We start from the raw sequence: 22213 nt of genomic DNA, 5'->3' as shown, positions 1-22213 counted from the left end.
TATATACGGAGAGAGAGAGAGAGAGAGAGAGAGAGAGAGAGAGAGAGAGAGAGAGAGAGAGAGAGAGAGAGAGAGAGAGAGAGAGACTGGAGTCCAAATTACAACAATTTTTAAATGCTAAAATGATTTTATAATTTTCTTAGAGGCAATATGGAGTCACCAAAGCTTCTTGAGCAGAAGAGTATCAGTCAGACTTGTGTTTTAGAAGTATCAATAATGTGTTATTAGAATTAGGACTCCATTTCCCAGAATTCCTCTTTTGTCCCCATGTTAAGTAAGTCCTTACATTTTGTAGATAAAGTTTCTGTAGCTCCACCCTTTCTTGTGGGCTCTCTCTTCCTCTATCCCTGACCCTGGTCAGTATAAAATTCTCTTACAGTTTTTACTTTCCTCTACTTCATGTGATTATTAATAAATCTTATAAAATTTAATACTTGGAGTTTTGGATATTGATTTTAACCTTACAATATGATAGCTGTGTAGAAAGTGGGCTTAGAAAGAGAGACTGAATGCAATTAATCAGGAATGCAGTTAGTCCAAGTGAAAGATCATAAGGACTTCAAAGATGGCGATGGCCATGTGAATGGAGAGAATGAAGAAGATACAAGAAATATAGTGGAGACAGCATTTATAAGGCTTAATATAAGGGGAAAACTTCCTAACAAAACAAGCTATCCAAATGTAGAATGGTCTTCCTCACTAAGAAGTGGGTTTCTCCTCAGTAGAGATCTTTAAGGAAAGGATGAGTCACAATTTATGGAGTTTTTGTAAGGAGAATTCTTTTTTTCTTTCAACCCTTATTTTCTGTCCTAATAAGAACTCTAAAACAGAAGGGCAAGGGCTAGGCAAATGGGATTAAGTGACTTGCTTGGGCCACACAGTTAGGAAGTATATAAAATCAGAACTGAACTCAGGTCCTCCCTACTCCAGCCTGGTACTCTATCCATTGTACCACCTAGCTGCCCTCACTGGGGGAGAATTCTTGTTCAATTATGAGTTGGATTCAGTGGTCCCTGAAAACTTTCCAACTGAGATTCTGGAATTTCTGAGTCTAGACCAACATTATTTGCTTCATTATATAGTGAGTAATCGAATCTCACTGTACTGTGTATGAATAGAGTGAATAGAGCACAGGATCCACAGTCAGGAAGTTGTTCAGTTGTTTCAGTTGGGGCTGATTCTTCATGACCCCATTTGGGGTTTTCTTAGTGAAAATACCGGAGTGGTTTGCTGTGTTCTTCTCCAACTCATTTGACAAACAAGGAAACTGAGATAAGCAGGATGAAGTGACTTACCCCAGAATCACACAGCAAGTACTCAGGAATCCTCGAGTTAAAATCTTTTTTTTTTTAATTTTTATTTACTTATTTTTGTTTGATTGTTTTTTTTCCTGAGTTCAAATCTTGATGGTTACAATTGCTAGTTATGTTTAGCCTCAGTTTAACATAGTGTCTTCAACTGTAAAATGGGTATTATAATAATAATAATATCTACTTCTCAGGGCCACGAGGATCAAATAAGAAAATATCTGTAAAATGCTTAGCAGTGCTGTGCACTTATAGGTGCTTAATAAATGTTTATTTCCTTCCTTTCCTTTCTTTGAGCTAACCAAGAGGACAATTATTTCAATTTAAATAGCTAGCTGGCTATTGGAAAGAAAGAGAATCAGAGTCTGATTTGGGGGAAGGAATAAAGATTTCTAGTTGGACAGAATCCTGAAGATCATATAATTCAAGTGCTTTGTTTTATTGATGGGGAACTTGAGCCTTACATGAAGTGAGCATGAAGTGTCTTTCCAAAGGCCACGTAGCTAGCAAATGGCAGAATCAAGATGATGACTCAGTCATCTAGCACAGAGCTAGTAAGCTTCCTGGGTTTTGTTCTTTTCTCCTCTCTGCTGCCTCTTCTGACAGGTGTTTCTTGTAGTAAATGGGAAAGTGGGGAGGTGCTAGTTGAGAGACTTGTGGTCATTTCCAGCTTTGGGACATTTAAAAAATTAACCTTTCCTCCAAAAAGCAACTTGCTTTTATTTTCTTTTTTAACCCTTACCTTCTGTCTTTAATACTATGCATTAATTCCAAATGATTCTAAGCCAAAAGAATGATAACGGTTAGGCAATGGGGGTTAAGTGACTTGCTCAGGGTCACACAGTTAGGAAGTGTCTGATGTCGGATTTAAACCTAGGACCTCCCATCTCCAGACCTGACTCTCTATCCACTGAATCATCTAGCTTTCCCCTTGCCTTTATTTTTGAATACTCTATCTTAAATCAATTCCCACAAATAATTTTTGTCCTGGATTTGCAGTTTATGAGAATTCCGTCAGTCAGTCTCTTGCACTGAGGGCTGGGAGGGTAACTTGCTCTGGACCAAACTGGCACCTTCATGTCTGGGCTTTTAAATGAACACAGTATTTATACAATAATTCATAATGTCAACTTATAATTTTTCTTAGTCATTCCACACAATAAGTCTTGGAGCTAACTCATCATTATTATTTATGGCCCCCCTTATTTAGACAGTGGAACCAAAGCCAAGGAAGTCAGTGGGGGAAGGCAGAGCTCATTGTGCTGTGGCCTGGGCGACCATGTGTCTCAGAATGCGTAACACAATAGCATGGATTCTCCCTCTTCAGGTCCAACAAGGTACCACCTAAATCGAGGGCAGAAAATTATGCATTTGCTCCTGATTATAGTTGGGACAGGCGGAAGAACGAAGTAGTAATAGATCTCATTTCTTTAGAACTTTGTTTTACAAAGTATTTCCTCATAAGAAGCCTATGAGGCGGAGTATGCTGAGGAATATTTAACAACTGGCTCTGGGGCAGGGAAGAAAGGGAAATGTACCACTGGACATACTTTAACATTTTCTCCACTACTTCAAGAAATAATAATAATAGCTAACACCGGTATAGTGTTTACCAAGCACAAGGCATTGTGTTAAGAGCTTTACAAATTTTAACTTATTTGATTGTCACAACCACCCCAGGAGATGGGTTGCTAATATTTATAGACAAGGAAACTGAGGCAAAGTGGGGTTAAATAACTTGTCCAGGATCACACAGCTAGTAAGTGTCAGGCTGGATTTGTACTCAGGTCTTCCTAACTCCAACACTCTATGCACTGTGCCATCTAGCTGCCCCAATTCTAGAAAATCAACAATAGATTCAACCCTTATTTGTGGCATTTGTTGATTTTCGAGGTATAAATGCTCACATGAAAATTTCAACAATCAGCTCTCTAGAACCATTTGGACTCTCTCCAGCATACCTCTGGATGTAGGCAATACACATGTTATCCATGTTTACCATCAAAGCATAGAGAAATTTAGTGATTTATCCACAGTCACACATTTACTAAATATTAAAACTGTTATTATCCAGATCTGCTTTTGGCCAATACTCTTTTCACCTACCTCATCCTGTCTTATCTTTCTTCAAAGGGAAATCATGCCTGACTTATGTATTGAAAATTCTTTTGGGGGCTGCTAGGTGGCATAGTAAATAGAGCACTAGGCTCGGAGTAGGGACGATTAGGGTACAAATCTGGCTTTAGATACATTCTAGCTGTGTGACCCTGGGCAAGTCACTTAATCTCATTTGCCTAGCCCATGCTGCTGTTCTCTCTTAGAGTTGTTACCAAGACAGAAATTAAGGTTTTGAAAAAAATTATTTTTAAGGGGGTAATGGAAGAAGGAAAAATTACGTGCATTCCACTTGGGAAACTGTATGGTGCTTTCGATGACCTTAAAATACTTAGAACAATTTAAATTACAAATAGGAGTATACTGGTAAATGTTTAACAACCTGTTCTCTTAAAAACCCAGAGCAAACTTTTAAGTTTAATCTGAATTGTACCATTTTGCCATCACTTTATTACTCTAGACAATAAGTAAAATGATAAATCATGTCCTGATTTATGGCATTTTGCTAATTTCTGAGGTAAAAACGCTCACACTGAAAATTTAACAATTAACTTTTTCAAGCTTAGTTCAAGGTGATTCCAGCATATCCCTGAACTTACAAATAACCCAAAAGGGAATAGGAAGATATACGGTGGGTATAAATAGTCAGTAATATTAAATTAATATCCAATAACTCCAAGTATTACATTTTATAAGATTTATTAATAATCACTTGAAGTAGAAGAAATAAAAGAACAAAATACAAAATGTAAGTGTGACCTCATGAGTAAACTTCTCCTGCATGGCACTCACCCAATCACCACAGCTGCCTTCCCAGGAGCAGAGAGAAAGAGATAGGATGGAGCTACACAAAACTTATATCTTCCCTGGGAAAGTGAGTCCTGGGGAGCAAAATACTAATTACACAGCAACATCCTTCTATCAATGACTTCAGCATAGGAAATGGTACCAAAAGAAGGTGGGCCAGTCATTTATTGAGAATAAGATCACAGAATCTGGTCTTTAGTATATTCTGTTTTATGTCCCATTTGTGTATACATATGTAAAGTGTGTGTGTGTGTGAGTGTGCATGTTCCCATCTTTTTCTCTTGGAAAACTTGAGTTCTTTATGGGGCAAGACCATGTCTTATTTTCTTTCTATATTCCTATTGCGGGACATAATGTCTTGCATACGGATGTCACTTAGCAGATATGGACTGAAATGAGTTTTTATAGAAACTAGCGACCTTCCTTTCTGGTATCTGTTGAATTGACAAACTGTGACTGTCAGCAAAGTACCTCAAATTCCTAGGATAACCGAAAGGAGATCAAATTTTAACTGAGTTTTCAGAAACTGGAAGATTGTGGTTAGTTTATTGATGACAATTCAGAATCTCGTGGAACAGACTAAATAGTCTTGTCAGGTTCCATTAGTAACCAGAGAAAAAGAAATGGATATTGAGAATGCTGAAATCTAGGAGAACCTTGGGAGGAATTTATGGAGATATAAGTTAAATCGGATGGGATAAGCATCAGAGGGAAAGGGCACAGAGCAGTAATAGAATAGGTTTAAAATGAGATTGTTGTCGTACAGCTATAATTATGTTTGATTCTTAGCATTCAATCCAGTTAGAACCTCTATCCTTCCCTCTTCCCACAAAACAAGTACCTACTTAGCTAAAATAAATTACAGTTAAAATAATCAAAAGCACAGAAATAAATCAAGAATAGATTATTTTGTTTTATTATGCAGGAAGGGAATAAACATTGTGTATAGTTCTTTCATCTGGATGTTTTGGGGATTTTCTTTTTATTTGTAACTCTTTTCATATGAATGTATTCAGTTTATATCACAGTTAAGTCTCCCAAATATTACATTTCAAAGTTCAAGAAACTTTCTGAAACTCTTTGAAGGGTCTTTTAAAGTCATGGATTTTAAACAAAACAGGAAGCCTCATTCTGCCAAGCTCAAACCTGAAGCAACAGTAACAGTGCTAGAAAACATTAACTTGCAGTTCAGACTGACTTTTCTTCCAGGGACTTTAAATGGCTTTCTGAGCAAATCCAATGAAATCAACAAAAATTTAAAGGTGAGCCAAGATTTTTAAAGTATCTTAGTATCTTAAATAAAAGCTAAAAGCTATTCCTATTTATATGATGGCTTATCCCATGCACCTATTGATAATAAGATCTGTTGTTATCCAGGCACATCTGACTCTTTGTGCCCCATTTGGGTTTTTTTTTGGTGAAAATTTTTTTGGCTCATTTTCCAGATGAGGAAACCAAGGTAAATAGAGTTTCCCAGGATCACACAGACAGTAAGTTTTTGAGGTCAGATTTGAACGCAGAAAGAAGAGTTTTCCTGACTCCAGGCCTAGCACTAACCACTGTGTTAACCAGCTGTCTAATAAGGTGAGTAGGTTGAGAGAAAGGCTTGAGGGAATGGAAAAAGTATAATCAAGATCTGAAGAGTCTCCAAACTATGAAGGACTCTAGCTGAAAAATCAAGAGAAAGAAGATGATGTTCAAAGGGAAGGATAGTGTTCATGTTGAAAACCCCTAACAAGTTAGAAAAAAAAATTGAAGAATTTTCAAGAATTTTTTTCAAGAAAATATGATGAAAAGGAAGAATTTTGTAGTGAACTTTATGAAGTTCCATGTTGCCTTTCTTTCTGCAGGAGCCGAATAGTTATTATCAATGCTCAACATTCACATTGGCCTCCCTCCCAGAAGAGAAGAGAAAGGAGTTTAAAAATATTCGTTCACTTTCCAGGTTATCAGGAAAAATGAAGTGTTCTGCAGAAAAAACAAACAATGAGCGGTCACTTGGTAAGGAAGGAGATACATAGTGAGAGTTGGGTACCAAGGCAGCTCTTTGACATCTTGACAAGGCCAGCAGAGAGGTCCATAGTTTTCCCTGGGAATGAATGAAAGGTATGATGTAGGGCCTCCCAAAATATCCAGTCTTATGGCTACTCCCCAGTTATAGTGATTCACATAGGTGAAAGCTAAGGACAAGATAGAAGATATGTGGCTAGACTATAGTTTGCATGAGGCAAGACTGAATTGCAAGCTTAATATGTCTACAGTGTGACATGGCATTCACAAAAAAGAACCGTAACCCTTGCTTTGCAAACCTTAAAACATTATATAAGAGTTAACAATTGTTGTTATTATTATTATCCTTTATCTCATTCTAAATCCTGACAGAATTAAATCCAAAAACCTGTCAGAATCTCCTAAAAACCTTTTCTTGACCTTTAAATTGCATATTGAATTCCAAAAAACAACATTTGACTTTGAAATCTTGGTTTGTGGCTTTTTGATATGTGAAGATTAAATTTAACTCTCCCTTGATTGTGAAAATGAAATTAATTAACTCTCCCCTGATTGTGAAGATTAAATTGTAACCCCTGCCTATTTTTAGATTTAATCACCAAAAGTGTAAACACCCCATTCACACTTGAGTGGGGGAAGTGTGTGATAGTGGGTGATGAATCAGAATTGATTGACTGTCTCCTGGGCAGTCCTAAAGCAGGACTTCAACTGTGATTGGTAGATGTAGAATTAGGGGAAGGCACAGGAAGTGACGCAAGAGAAAGTGTCTTTATAAGGGAGTAACAACTTCCTGAGTGGGGTTCTACTGGCAGTTCTTCATTCTTTGGAAGTGGAGACTGGAGACAATTCTTTATTCTTTGGAGTGGAGGCTGCACCCGAGTCCCTGTTCCTGATGAGGCTGTTCTAAAATCTCTTCCTTTGAACTGACAAGTGGTGAGTGAAAGACTGACTCTTAACTGCTGGATTTTTCTGAGAAAACTAGCCTCAGGAGAGACATACCTCTTGAGAGAGATTTCTCCAGGTCCTCAGCTTTGCCAAGGCCTAAGGACTAACTCTCCCTGCCTGGGAGTAAATTACTTAGTGCTTAAGCTAGATATTTTACCTTATCCTTTCTCTGATTTTCTTACTTCACTCTCTACATTTTGTAAATAAATTATAAATAAATCTCTTTGGAATTAATATAAATTCCTGGCAACCACACGCTTAAATAATCCAATCTAACTCTTTAAAAAATAACTCCTTTTACCCTTTACAGAGAGAATTTGAAAATGATTTAAAGGTAAATTTGGTAAAAATGATTTAATAATAAATTTGGTAAATAGACATCTTGACCTCTTTAGAGGAACATGGTGTCTGACTTGATATGTTCCATCATGTGAATGATGAAATAGAATCCATGGGATACCAGCCTTATTATGCCCACTGGGGACAATTCCTGTGTCTCTCTAATGTCCAGGTCTGTTCTAGGAAATTTGTACCACCTATAGAAAGTTGTCTCCTTTCTTGAACTACCTCAGAAAGTCTTATCTTTTCTTGGCATATTAATCTTAGGACATTTCTAGAAGTCAAGGTGAGATTCTGAAAATACCTTCTTTTTTTGTTACCATTTATTTTATCTTTTCTGTAACATGATATGTTACATTATAGTATAGTATAGTAGTAGTCTCTTGGTAACCGAGGATGACGATTGTCTTTGTGCGCTTTCATCTGTGATGTAGATGAGTGTGCACAAAGACACTTGTGCGTGAAGGAGATTTAAGTGGAAAAGTAGGTGCACAGAGACAGTCCCACTCTCTCGGCGTTGGAAGCCTGGGTCCAGTGGCACGAAAAATCGTTATACCTGGAGACTTCCTCAGCTGCATTGGATGACCGTGTTGTCTTTTGTGCTCCAAAAAAAGCCCATCATTATAGGGGGAGCAATCTCTATGGAGAAGGGCTGTACTCTCTTTGCCTATGGAAGTTGGAAGCTACATTACAATAATATAATTAATATATTTGATTTGTTATAAGTATGTCATAAATTATAATAAATATGCTTATCAAAGAGAAACAAATTCTAACATTAGTTATGTCCAAAAATCTATCTCATTCTTTTTTTCTCCTCCCTCCCATTTATCTCCCCTCCCCAAGAAGGCAGATAGTAGCATATAGGTCATACATATATTATGTATTTATATATATAACATATATATATATTTCTTTTTTCATCATGTTATGAAATAAGACACGTATTGCTTACACTAGAGAAAAATTCATGGAGGAAATAAAGTAAAGAAAGAACTGGTATGTTTCCATCTACATTCAAACTCCATCTGTTTCTTCTATGTCAGTGGATATCCTTTTTAGTCAGGAGTCCCTTGGAGCTTGTCCCTACCCCTTGCCATATTGGCAATGTTAAATATTCCTAGTTGATCATCATATATTATTATTGTTTCTGTGTAGAACATTCTCCTGGTTCTGCTCACTTCATTTATATTTGTCTTAATACTTTATAAGATAGTATATGAAGAAAATTCTGGATTAGGAAGATCATACTCTGATGATTCCAATAACTACATGATATTTAAACCTTATTGAATCTCAGTTTACTTAACTGTAAATGAGGGAATTATATTACATGATCTCTAAGGTCCTTTCTGTTCTAGTTTTTCATATTTCTATCAGTCCTCAATGGCCCTATACTAGGGTAAGTCTTCTCGGATCTTCTTGGTTCAAGGTTAGACCTTTTCTAAGACAGAATTTGTTTTTAAAAAAAAAAAAAGACCCTGGCTTAAATTACAAATGTAGGAGGGGATTGGAAAAGTAGGGGCCCTAATATATTGTTGGTAGAACTTTAAACTGGTCCAACCATTTTGGAGAGAATTTGGAATTACGTACAACATAGCTCCAGAGAGCTATAAAAATTGTGTATGTCCTTAGACTCAGGTTTCTGAAGGAGATCAGGGAAAAAGGAAAAGCATCTATATTCCAAAATATTTATAGCAGTTCTCTTTGTGATAGCAAAGAACTGGAAACTGAGGGAATGCCCATCAATTGGGGAATGGATAAACAAATCGTGGTATATCATTGTGATGGAATATTCTTACAATGTAAGAAATGATTAGCAGATTAATTTTTTAAAACTTGGAAAGAACTACAGGAGATAATGAGGAGTGAAATGAGTAGAACCAGGCAAATATTGTACACAGCTCTAGATTTAACATTTGAAGAATAACCCGTGAATGTTCACCTCCAGAGAATGAACTGAGAAGAGAAAACATGAAAGACATAATCTATATATACATATCTCTTTGTTGGATAATGCCTTCTATGGTATGGAGGGGAGAGAGGGGCTAAGATATTTGGAAATAAATTTTATTAGTAAAAAATTAAATTACATTTTAATTTTAAAAAGGAACCCCAAATCCACTTTGGGGTTTTGAGAAAAGGATCCCTATAGGTTCACCATCTATCAGTAATGGAAAGAGCAAGTTTACCAGGTCTATTTGATGTACCTTGTGATATTCTGATGTCTGATATAGGCTGCAAGATTAGACAAGTATAGTTCCTGGGAGTAGTTGTAGGGGAAATTTAAACTGAAACAATATGAGAATTTGTATGCTATCTTTTCAACTTGGATGCCAGTCAAAGACAAATTTAGGTGGTATTGGTATTTAAATCTTCTGATTAGAGGGGGTAATAGGGGTGTCAGCATGATCCAGTAGAGAAATTTGCCACTGTAAATGATATATTTTGTTATTTTCTAGCTCGCCCATGCATTGTGGGAGAATGGAGTTCCTGGAGCAGTTGTACAGACCAATGCAAACCAGCAACACGTGTGCGGAGACGTTATGTGCAGCAGGAACCTCAGAATGGTGGGGAGCCTTGCCCCCACCTTGAAGAGAAAGCTGGCTGTCTGGAATACACAACTTCCCATGGACAGGATTGCGGACATTCGTATGGTATTCCTGTTTGTCATTGTTATTAACTTCCGGGAATAGTACTCTTTACCATTTGCTACAAAACTGTTATTTATTTATTACTCTTAGAAAAAAAGAAAAACCCAACTTAGAAAAAACCCCTCTACTGGGCCCAGAGTGGGAAGTGGGGAGGAGAAAGAGAGAAATGGGATGTTGAGGTCTACATATGGGAAGCATTCTAAAACGTGATTCCGAGAAGAGACTTCACATGGTCCATGAACAACCCCTATACTGAATGAATGATTGACCAATCACAAATGCCTTTCTTCCAACCAACTTTTCTCACGTAGTCTATCAGACATGTTTCTTCAAGCCCTCTGACCCATTTATACACAGTAACATGGAAAATATGTCATAAGAAGAACAGTGATACAATGATGCCCCCAAATGGCTTGTGCTGTTATCATAAGCTATAGTGTTTTAGACTAATGCTGATGACAAAGTGTTTTACACAAAATGTGGTAGTTTTTCATATTGGAAACAAGCTGACTCTGCATCTCACCATGCAATAAAAGTAATAGCTAACATTCAGATAGCACATAATAAATATTTATAAAGTGCCTAATATATTTCAGGCACTGTGATAAATTTTCATAAGAGCATTTTCTCAATTTTGAGTATAAGGCATAAGAGAAATTTTCCCTTAAATGATATAAAAATACCCTAAATAATAGATCTCCATTTTAATTATGAGTAGTAACACCAAGTTCATAATTAAGTAGTTTATATTCTTGGCTTCCAGAAACATATTTACTCACCAATAGGAGGTAATTCGAAATTGAGAGGTCACAACTAGAGTGTGTGTGTGTGTGTGTGTGTGTGTGTGTTTTTAAATTTTTCACTAGTGTGTTGTTGCCCACAGTGTCTCTTTTTAAATGAGTCAGGGATAAATTAGATTTTGGAACCGTCAACTTATTCCTTTAAAACATATTTTTCATTTTCTCAATAAAAGAAAAGAGCTAATCCCACCTAACCTTTGGTGGCTAGAATAGACTGTACAATGAAAGGTTTTGCTTGTAAAAATCCTTTAATAAGAACCCATAGTACAATCCCTGGCCATAATAGACTGTTACTATTATGGCTGTCTTTACTACTGAGCATAGGAGAAACAGAGGAATTCTAGATTAGTGCCAGTACAGAGATGATTTAATTTAACCCCTTCATTTTACAGTGAAGAAACCCCATGCCCAAAGAAGTAATGCCTTCAAAATGAAATTCATTATCTTTTCCTCTAAGCCTTCCTCCCACCTTCCTTAATACTATCAAGGGCAACACCCTCCTCGCAGCCCCTTAGTGTCATCCTACAGTCTTCATTATCTCTTATCACCCCTCCCATATGGAAGCTGTTGTCAAAGCCTGTTGATTTCACTTTTACATCTCTCAAATATAATCTCTTTTCTTCTCTGGCACTGCCATTACTTAGTTCATCAGTTCAGACCCTCCTCATGTCACACCTGGATTATTGCAGTAACCTGCTGATGGGTCAACTTGGCTCAGATCTTCCCATTCTCTTTCCATTTTCCATTCAGCCACTTTTGCCTAAAGTTCAGATCCAATCATGTCAACTCTAGGGGCTCCCTATTACCTCTAGGATCAAATACAAAATGTTCTTTTTTGGCATTCAAGGTCCTTTATAGCCTAACTCCACTCCTACCTCTCCAGTCTACCTCACTCCCTTTTATGTAGGATATTTGAACCAGTGACACTGGTCTCCTGGCTATTCCATGAACAATGCCATCCATTTCTTGGTTCTGAGCATTCTTCCTAGCTGTTCTGCATTATAATTAAAATTAGCCTTGGAGCCTTTCATTAAATTCATAATTATTTATTTGTAAGAGAGATAGAGAAATAACAAGCAGTCTACCTAGAAGTTCTCCAACCAGGAGTTCTCTTAGCTGCATTCTTTGACTCCAAGTCCCCTCAGTATCCACCAGTTCAGGCCACTGAGGCTATGAGCCAGAGGCTTTTTCCAAGAGATAAGGGATCTGGGCCCAGCCTTTGGGAAAGATTATAAGATTAGATAAAAACAGGACTGCTGGAGGTGAGGGGTGCAAGTTGGTTCTTAAGAAAAAATGGCAGAGAGAGCCCCACCCTTGTCCCCCTGGCCTTTTAAACCTTATTTTGTTTTACTTCAGTCCCCACCTTAGCAGACAACAGGTCACCTATATTGACTTCCACTGGTCAAGAATTGTGCTTCCATGTTGGCGAATTAAAACACATGACTCAGTGGTATCTATTTGTTGAGTCTTCCTGGGATTGCGGTCCCTTAGAGATTTAATTCACACACCACATATCTAGAATGCTATGCTTCCCTGCCTTCCTTCAAGGCCCAGATAAAATTTCATCTTCTAGAGGAAGCCTTCCCTAACCCCTTTTAATTCTAGTGCCTTTCCTCTGTTGATTATTTCCTATATATCCATATATAGCTTGCTTTATCCATATTTGCTCACATGTTTTCTCTCCCTTTAGATTATGAGCTCCTTAAGGCCTGGGATTGTCTTTTGCCTCTTTTAGTATCCCCAGCACTTAACACAGTGTCCAGAACATAATAGATAATAAATATTTATTGATCAATTGCCCAAGATAGTGCAGCTTGTAAGTGATCTTGCTGGGAAATGAACCCAAGTCTTCAGACTGCAGATGAAACGGTCTTTTTATCCCACTCCTCCACCTTTAAAGAACACTTTCAGTGCTCACATGTCTAGGTCAAGTTTCAGGGCATGCTGTGAAGTGCATGCCAAAGGCAGCAAAAAATGTTTTTAGTGAGGAAAAAAGTGCATCAGCTGGCTAGATAGATGAAATTTGTTCCTAATCTCCGTCCTTCCCCCCACATTTTTTGCCTCTACATTTCCCTCTTACCTCTCAGCATTCTTTACTTGTGGCCCCCAGATTGATGTTACCTCTCATTGCCTTCTGGCTCCCCAAAGTGCCATGGGATGGTGCCCAGCCTGATAGTGTCCCTCCCCCATTTCTTTCCCTAAGAGAGGAAAGAAGCAGTCTGGTTATTGAATTGAAGTTCTTCATGCTAAGGAGAGAATTAATTCTCTAAGGAGGTATTTATATTTTAAAAGAGGGATTTATTCATCCAAATTAATCTCTAATTGGTTGCATGTATAGAGATCTATCTTATCAGGAAGGGATCTGACCAAACAACTCTCATATTCTCTTACTTTCACAATCCTTTACTACCTAGTAGATAAGAGTGCCCGTAGTCAGCAGAGGCTTGCATCATTCAGTTAGGTAAGCACTTATTAAGCACCTACTATTCTGCTAAGGCATTCTACTAAGGACTGTTGATCCAAAAAGTGACAAAAGACAATTCCTGCCCACAAAGAGCTCACAGACATGCAATCTACAGGATAAGTAGAAACTAACCAACAGAGGGAAGACCCTAAAATTAAGAGGGAAGAAAAAAGGCTTCCTCTAGAAGGTGGAATTTTAGCTGGGACTTGAAGGAAGCCTGGAGGCAGAGATAAGGAGGAAGAACATTCCAGGCTTGGGGGACAGCCAGTGAAAATGCCTTGAGCTAAGAGATGAAGTGTCTTGCTTAAGGAACAGCAAGGAGGGCATTGAACCTGGATCAAAGAGTACATGATTGGGGGTGAGATATAAGAAGCCTGAAAAGATTAGGCTGGGGGGGGTAGGTTATGAAGAGCTTTGAATGCCAAACAGAGGATTTTATATTTTAACCTGGAGGTGATAAGGAGGAAAGTGACATGGTCAGACCTTCACTTTAGGGAAACCACTTTTACAGCTGAATAAAGAATGGGAATGGAGTGGGGAGAGACTTGTTGAAGACATGCCAGGAAGCAGGCTATTGCAATAGTCCAGGCATGATGAAATGAAGTCCTGTGCTAACGTGTTAACAGATCAGAGAAGAGAAGAGGACACAATTGAAAGATGTTGCAAAAGTGAAATCGGCAGTACTTGACAACAGATTAGATATGGAGAGTGAGAAAGAGTGAGAGAACTTGAGGAACTTGGAGGATAGTGGTTTTCTCATAGTTATGAGAAGTTTGTCAGTGGGGAGTGTTTGGGTAAAGATCAGTTAATTCAATTTTTGCCATATCAACCGAGTTTAAGATGTCTACAGGGCACACAGTTTAAAGTATCTAGTAAGTCTTTGGAAATATGGGATTAGAGGTAGGCTAAATGGTTAGGGCCGGATAAGTAGATTTGAGAATCATCTATTAAGAGATGATAATTGAACCTATGGGAGCTTCTGAAATAATCAAGTGAAATATGGAGGGAAAAGAGAAGAGGACCTGGGACAGAGTCTTAGGAAACACCTAGGTGTCAGGAGTTTGAAGTGTATGATGAGATAGCAAAGGAGACTGAGGAGTAGTCAGGAAAAAGGAGGAAAACCAGGAGAGAATAGTATCCTGAAAACCTAGAGAGAAGAAAGTATCAAGAAATATCAACAATCTTAATGCAGTGAAAGGTCAAGAAAGACAAGGACTGAGAAAAGAATTTTAGATTCAGTGAATAAGAGATTGTTAGTAACTTTAGAAAGAGCAGTTTCATTTTTTGGCTTTCAGAGCAAGATCATGGCAGTGGAAAAAAATAAGCGCCTCACTAAAGGAAGAAAACAAGGAGCCAGGAAGAAAGATCCATTTTTGAAGAAAGCTTGCTGTGTTCAATATAAATAATATCAGCAAGATACTGGTCACAGGAATTCAAGGAATCAAAATTGCCTCAGATGGTCTCAAAAGGGTCGAGTTTTTGAAGTGAGCCTTACTGATCTGCAGAATGATGAGGTTGCTTCTTGTAAATTCAAGTTAATTACTGAAGATGTTTAAGGTAAAAATTGTTTGACTACTTTCCATGGGATGAATCTTATCTGGGACTAGATGTGCTCCATGGTCACAGAGGGGGAGACCATGATTGAAGCCCATGTTGATGTTAAAACTACTATTGGCTACTTGTTCCACCTTTTTGGTGTTGCTTTTACCAAAAAAGTACAACCATATCTGTGAGACTACTTATGCCCAGCACCAACAGGTCTGTCAAATTAGTAAGAAAATTATGGAAATCATGACCCGGGAGATGCAGACAAATGACTTGAAAGAAGTTGCCAATAAACCAATTCCAGGCATCAGTGGAAAAGACATAGAAAAGGCTTTCTAGTCCATTTACCCTCAATGATATATTTGTTCAAAAAGTCAAGATATTCAAGAAACCCAAATTTGACTTGGAAATGCTAATGGAACTGCATGGTGAAGATAGTGACTCTGGAAAACCTTCAGCAAATAAAGTAGGCACAAAAGAAAAAGGGCTTATGGATATGAACTACCAGTTCAAGAATCTGTCTAAAATGAGAGCTTTAAAAGGTTGAAAATTAAAAATTTATCATTGTAAGAAAAAAAAAAGAGCAGTTTCAGATGAATGAGATAGCCAGATTGTAGAGTTAAGAGAACAAGAGGAGAGGAAGTGAAGGTGACTCTTATTTGTTTTCTCAAGGAGTTTGGCTACAAAAGCATGAGAGACATGATATAATAGCTGGTATAGAAGAATGAAATGATGGGTTTTTTTTGTTTTTTGTTTAGGATGGATGAGACATGTTTGTAGACAGTAAGGAAACAGCTAGCAGACTAAAGATAAGTGAAAGATAATTGAAAGAGTGGGAATGATTAAGGGCAGAGCTCGTTAGAAGAGATAGGATGGAATGAGATCACTTATGAAGGTAGAGAACTTGTCTTGTGTGAGATTTAAATTGGTTGAGGTCTTAAACTGTAGTGATTAAAATAGTGGAAGATATAAATTGTGATAGATATAAGAGAGGGTGAGTAAATTTGACCACAGAAAATATGTTTCACTACAGTGTCTTGGTTTTTAAATCAAATATAAGGTGGTCGCCAGGGAAATATTCCCAATTATTCAAATACCCAAGTCAACTGGATTTTATAGAGATTTTTAATTAATAATATAATGAGGAATTAGAGAAAGACTAGGAAAGGAATAATTATGAAGGGCCTCAAGCCAATATGTCCTAGACCTGAGTCTTAAGAGAGAGAATCAGTCAGTCAGTCTTTTAACACTCACTACAAGGTCTGCCTAAACAAGGATTCTAGTGACACCAGGCCAGCTCCATCTCAGCTGACTTCACCAGAGAGCCTTCCAGCCAGAGACTGTTCCAAAAGCCTCTCTCCAGAGCCTCCAGAGGGACAGAGTCCCCTCAGAGGAGCTCCAGCGAGACCTCCTTAGAGATTGTCCTCCAAGAGCTTCTCTTCTCCAGAGCCTCTCTCAAGAGATTCTTCCCAAGCGATCCTCGTCAGAGATCCTCCAAAAGGATCTCCCTCAAGAGATTCTGATTTTTCTTAAATAGGGGTTTTTCTCCCATGTCACCTCCCCTAAGTCCCTACATCTACCAATCACTGTAGACGCTTTCCAAAGGACTGCCCATCTGAATTCCTGCTAAGACGACCAATCTCCTCAGTAACTCTGAACGAGAGAAAACACAGCTGAGTCAGCTAATCTCATCAAGAGAAAACTTTTAGGTACCTAGCATCTCATTGTATCAATTCTAAAAACAGGCCTGGCTCAAAGAACTCCTTGCCCCACCATAAGCATGGATCCAAGTACTTTCTTTGTTTAGCAAGGAGTTTTCTGCCCTAAAGCATTCTTAAGTAGGGATGGGGTAGAAATCCTCCCATAGCAAGGAGTTTTCACATCAAAATGGGGAATGTTTTCTCAGTAGGGAATTTGTTCCTATTAAGAATTCCCCGATGGGGAAATTTTTAACATTCACAAGTCTGAGAGATTTCAAGATTTACACTTGGCAAGGAAAAGAGCCACCTATTAACGTGAGATAGTGGTAGAAGGCAGATGCCAAAATGATATGAGGAGGAGAGAAAAGAAGAGAAAGCTCTCAATGAAAGGTCTCATTTCCCCCCCCTCCCCCCCCAGCAAAATAGGAGTTGATATTCTCAGCTTAGTGGATAGAGGGGTGATCAATGGAAGGATTGGAAGTGATAAAAAGATTTAGAAGAGCTACTGTGATGAGTGGGATAGTGAGTTAATTCAAGAGGTGAAGGATTGCCTAGCAATATTGAGAGCCCATTTGAGGCCATATAACATAAGTTTATAGTGGACTCCCCAAGAATGGTTGCTTTAGTTTTCTTCCCCTTCATTTAGAAGCACATATATAGGATCAGAGGTGAACCAAGAACCGAGCATGGCAGGAACATGGTAAGCAATAGGATGTGGGGGCAAGGGCCTCAAGAGGACAATGAAGAGTTGAATTTTTTAAAACTCTGTTTACTTAGTTGAATTTAGTAAGAGGTAAAGATGAGGGAAAGGAGGAGAGTTTGGCTAGTCCAGGGTGATGGCCTGAGGGAAAACTGGGGAGGGATATTGAGGGTTTTGGGTGGTCATGGTGTGCATGAAGAATAAGCTTTGTTATTTGAAGGGAAAGAGAAGTGAAAAACCAGTAAACTGTGAGCAGACAAGGGAATTCTGGAGTTCATGAAATTGGAGGAGGTGCATTTGTGGGTGGCCAAAAGAAAGTTGTGACTATTTCATGTATGATATGGGATAGAGGAATCATGAGAAATGAAGAAATTGAGAGATTGAGAAACTGAGAGGTACAATGTTTAAGGGAATATCATCAATATATATGTTGAAGTCTTCTAATATATGAAGTCAGGAGTTGGAAAAGAAAGATTGTAAACCAAGTACTGAACTCATTAGGGAAGGAAGGGAAGTGTCCTGAAGTCTGTAGACAAAGAGCTACAAGGACATCCTTTCACTTCTCACTGAGCAGGAGCAGAAGATATCAACTTGGTAATCAACTTCTGAAATATTGTTGATCCCCAGGTTGGCCAGTCAAAATCTTTTAGAAAGTGCATACTATGTTCAAGCAGTGTACTAATTGCTGGAGGTACAAAGAAAGTTAAAAAATGGGTCCTGCCCTCAAAGAACTTCTATCCTAATGGGTGAGACAGCATGTAAATACCTAGATTGCTAAAAATATAGGTGGGTTTAGGTTATTAGTTCTTACCCTCTTTAGAATTGTGATCTTTTAAGATTCTTTGTTTGATTTCTTGACCTTTCTGTAATCTACAGAGTGCTGTTATATACACCAAAAAGTACACCCATTTCTTTTTTTTCTGAGTTATACCTATATTCACACACAAAACATATTTCCATATTATTCATTTTTGCAAGTGAATAATGTTATAAAATCAAAACCCTAAAACATATACCCTAGTAAACAAGTGAAAAATTCTGTTTTCATCTGTAGTTATACTCCAACTGTTCTTTCTCCAGAGGTAGATAGCATTCTTTTTCATAAGTCCCTCAGAATTGTCCTAGATCATTGTTTTGCTATTAGTAGCAAAGTCTATCATATTTGATCATTCCACAATATTGTATTTATTGTGTATAATGTATAAGGCTCTCCTGGTGCTTATTTCATTCTACATCAGTTCATGTAGGTCTTTCCAGCTCTTTCTGAAATCATCCTGGTCATCATGCCTTATAACACAATAGTATGTCACCATCATCATATACCACAATTTATTCAGCCATTCCCCAATTGACATCCCTTTAGTTTCCAATTCTTTGCCACCACATAAAGAGCAGCTATAAATATTTTTGTGCAAACAAGTTCTTTCCCATTTTAAAAAATCTCTTTGAGACACAAACCTAGCAGTGGTATTACTGGATAAAAAGATATGCTTTCTTTTAAAGCCCTTTGGGCATAATTCCAAATTGCCCTCCAGAATAGTTGGATTAGTTAACAACAATTTTGCATTTTCCCTTATCTTTTATCTCTCTATAACTACACTAAATGGGGCCTTAGACATCACTTAATCATCTAAACTCTCCATTTTTTAATAAGAAAAGTCACATAGCTAGAATGTGAGGGAAGAGAATTTGGAACCCAGATTTTCTGATTTTATGTCCTATCCCCCCTCCCATTGTGTCATGAAATTTCAGAGATTCATTGGCTTTAGAGTTGTATAGGATTTTAGACATTATCTAATCTAACCCTTTACTTTGCAGATGAAGTTACTGAATCCCTTAAAGATGAACCAATTTGTTTGACTTTATCAGTTATTGGCAGAACCAGTTCTAGAACCCAATCTAATGTTGATTTCATTAGTTCATTGTTGTTGTTTTCAGTCATGTTCTGACCCTTCTTAACCCCATTTGGGATTTTTTAGGCAAAGTACCTTGCCATTTCCTTCTCCAGCTCACTTTACAGATGAAGAAATTGAGGCAAACAATGTTAAGTGACTTGCCCCTGGTCACACAGCTGGTGTCTGAGGCCAAGTTTGAATTAGGAAGATGAGTCTTTCTGACTCTAGGCTCAGCACTTTATCTACTGGGCTACCCTACCTGCCCCTCAAATTTCCTCAAGTTGCGTTCAAATAAGGGACTATCTCCTTGAAGAATTATTCCTTTACTTCTTTTTCCCTGGATCATATTTTCACCATAAGCCATCTCTTCACAGCCCTGGATAAGTTCAAGTGGGGTAGAATAGGAGCCCCAGTCCCACCCCTCACCACAAACAGCCTCCTTCTCTACTTCCGCTCTTCTCTACTTCCTGTTCTGATTGTCACATTCCTAATCACATTAAGTTTCTGTTTTTTAAAGACATCTCTGTTAATCATTTATACTGCAATAGCAATGGTGGTTTTGAATAACTAAGAGCCTCAGGTTAAAGAAGAATCTGATTTGAGAGCCATTATCACTGAAGTGCTAGACCTCAAAACCTTTATTTAAAATTTTAGTTGAATTGGCTTAAATGACCATTATTTCTGATATATGAATATGAATAGATTTCTATAAAAAACATGAGCCATAATATCCATATTAATATGTTTCCCATTTCTTTAAATTATTTATTGTTCTTAATATATTTTTTTTCCTACTCTGCAATGTGCTTTTTAAACTTCAGTTACCAGGTGGATATTAACTTTTCTATTTCCATTTACTTTCTGTTTCCACATTATTTTTATAGATCAGTGATACATAATCAGCTTTTGTGAAGATCCAAGATCTCTCCATTAGCTCAAAGGGCATTAAACACTTTTCAAAATGAATTTAATTCACTTTAATTTTTTAAGTAAACTATATACCATATATTATTTTTACAATTGTAGACTTTTACAAAACCAAACATAGTAATAGATTGTTGCAGGTCCCTCAAAGCATAAATTGTTCAGTTAATAATTAAATGTTACCTATGAATTCTAACTAGAACAAAGAAATATGGAATAGTACTGAAGGAGAACAGGCTTTAAAAAAAAATCCCACATAAAACCCTTATTTATTGCTTTAAAGTAAAAAAAAAAAGCTGCAATGATTATAATCTATGGTATTGTCCATACCTAGGAAGCCTGATCTTCCCATAAAATCACAGCAACTGAGACATTTATTAAACTATTTTGGGGAAACATTTGTGGTTTTTAATTTGGTTATTTTGACCATGAACTTGGGGTAAAGGGCACAATCAAATTTTGAGAGGACTATGCTGGCAAGATCCAATTACTCAATTTCCATATTCTACAATTATGATAGTAAATAAAAGGAATGTGGGCTTCAGAGCTGAAAAAATCTTAGAATTTTCCAGTCTCACCCCTTTATTTTATGGAAGTAGAAACTTAGATCTATAGAGGTGAAATGTCTTGCCCATATCACACAAGTGACTGGGTAGAGTCAAATCTTTATTTTCTTTCCATTACAGATTAGATGGGAATTTTGTAACCTCAACTCCCGTGACCTCTCTTCTCTAGAAGTGGATTTACTGTCCTTTTATTTCCTTTCACCTTATAGCAGAGTGGGAGATGGGTCTTGAATTTGGATAGCCTGCCCCCTTCCTGTGGACAACAACCATGTCCTCCTGGACTTTATTTAATCTAAGTGAAAATTCTCACTTGCTTCTAAGCTGTGGATTAAGAAAGATTCCTTTAAACTTTTGTTTGAATATAACATACACTCATTAGAAGCCATTGTACCTTTTAAAAAAATCAAAATGAATTCAATGGATATTATGTATTGAAAAGTTCAGAGATTCTTTCCTCTTTCTTTTTGGATTTGGTCTACAATACCAAGTACACATAAAGAAATCTGCATTCCTAATTACTTCCCCATTTCTAGTTATTTGAATAACCATGTTTTAAAATTTAATTATTAACTATATATATGTATATTATGTGAATACATACACATATGTATATATATATGTATATATATATATGTATATATATATAATATGTTTATATGTAAGTGAGAGAATAGGAATGATAGAGGGGGGGCACTCTGCTGGGGAAGACAGTAGAGAATAGGATCACCCTTGGGAAGATATAGAGTAAAAGGATGGAGAGAAAAGAAAGGAAGGAAAATTTAAATGGGAGAAAGAAAAAGGTTCTCAACCTAGGTGTCATCCCTGACTTCTCATTCTCTCACTCTCCATAACCAATCATTTATCAAATCTTGATTGTCCCTTTGTAACATCTCTTCTTTATCCCCTCTTCTTTATTCTGCCACTGTCATGACCTTGGAACCGGCTCGCATTCCAAACACTGTGACAAGGAAATCACTTTAAAAGACTGATATATATTAATTTAAGGTCGCCAAGGAATTCAGCTATGTAATTCCTAAATGAAAACTCAAGTCAGCAGTCAACCTTTTATGGAGTTTAATTACAAACAGGAGGAAGAAAGGTATTAGAGAGAGGGGGGGGGGGGGAAAGGGGAGAGAAGGGAATAGGGCTTAAATACCCCTTCTGTTTAGGCTGGGCCAAAAGGCCCAAGCCCTTAGATAGCTGAGGCAAAGAAAAGAGATCAGTCCCTATTACTCACGTGACCAAAATGGAGAAACAGTCTCAGGGGCCTCCACCTCCAGCTTCCTTCAGAGCAACCTTCTCAGAGCACCACCTCTCAGAGCAAAAACCTCTCCAACCAACCACCTCTAGTCCTCAGACCCCGCTATCTTTAAGGAGACCATCCAAGTTCCCTCCCCTCAGTTCTCACATCTACCAATCACTGTCCATGTCTTCCCTGTGCC

At 37.5% G+C, this 22213-nt stretch overlaps 1 protein-coding gene and 1 pseudogene across 2 annotated transcripts in view; both read left to right on the top strand.

The window, feature by feature from the left end:
• SBSPON (somatomedin B and thrombospondin type 1 domain containing) overlaps positions 1 to 22213 on the top strand; it is a 57851-nt gene that overhangs the window by 10775 nt on the left and 24863 nt on the right. Inside the window, exons 1-2 of one of the 2 annotated variants that reach the window (XM_056824106.1) lie at positions 5998 to 6230; positions 9986 to 10180. In XM_056824106.1, coding sequence (XP_056680084.1) covers positions 6059 to 6230; positions 9986 to 10180 — 367 coding nt within the window. In that variant the 5' untranslated portion in view covers positions 5998 to 6058. Of the gene's footprint in view, positions 1 to 5997; positions 6231 to 9985; positions 10181 to 22213 lie in introns of those variants that run through there. The other variant, XM_001378353.4, reaches the window with a different exon arrangement.
• LOC103099242 (40S ribosomal protein S3a-like) lies at positions 14575 to 16456 on the top strand (annotated as a pseudogene).

This window comes from Monodelphis domestica, chromosome 3 (assembly GCF_027887165.1).
Source record: "Monodelphis domestica isolate mMonDom1 chromosome 3, mMonDom1.pri, whole genome shotgun sequence".
In the NCBI taxonomy this organism is placed as follows: Eukaryota; Metazoa; Chordata; class Mammalia; order Didelphimorphia; family Didelphidae; genus Monodelphis; species Monodelphis domestica.
Note: the sequence above shows the minus strand (reverse complement) of the source record. Positions and strands in the feature narration are given on the sequence as shown.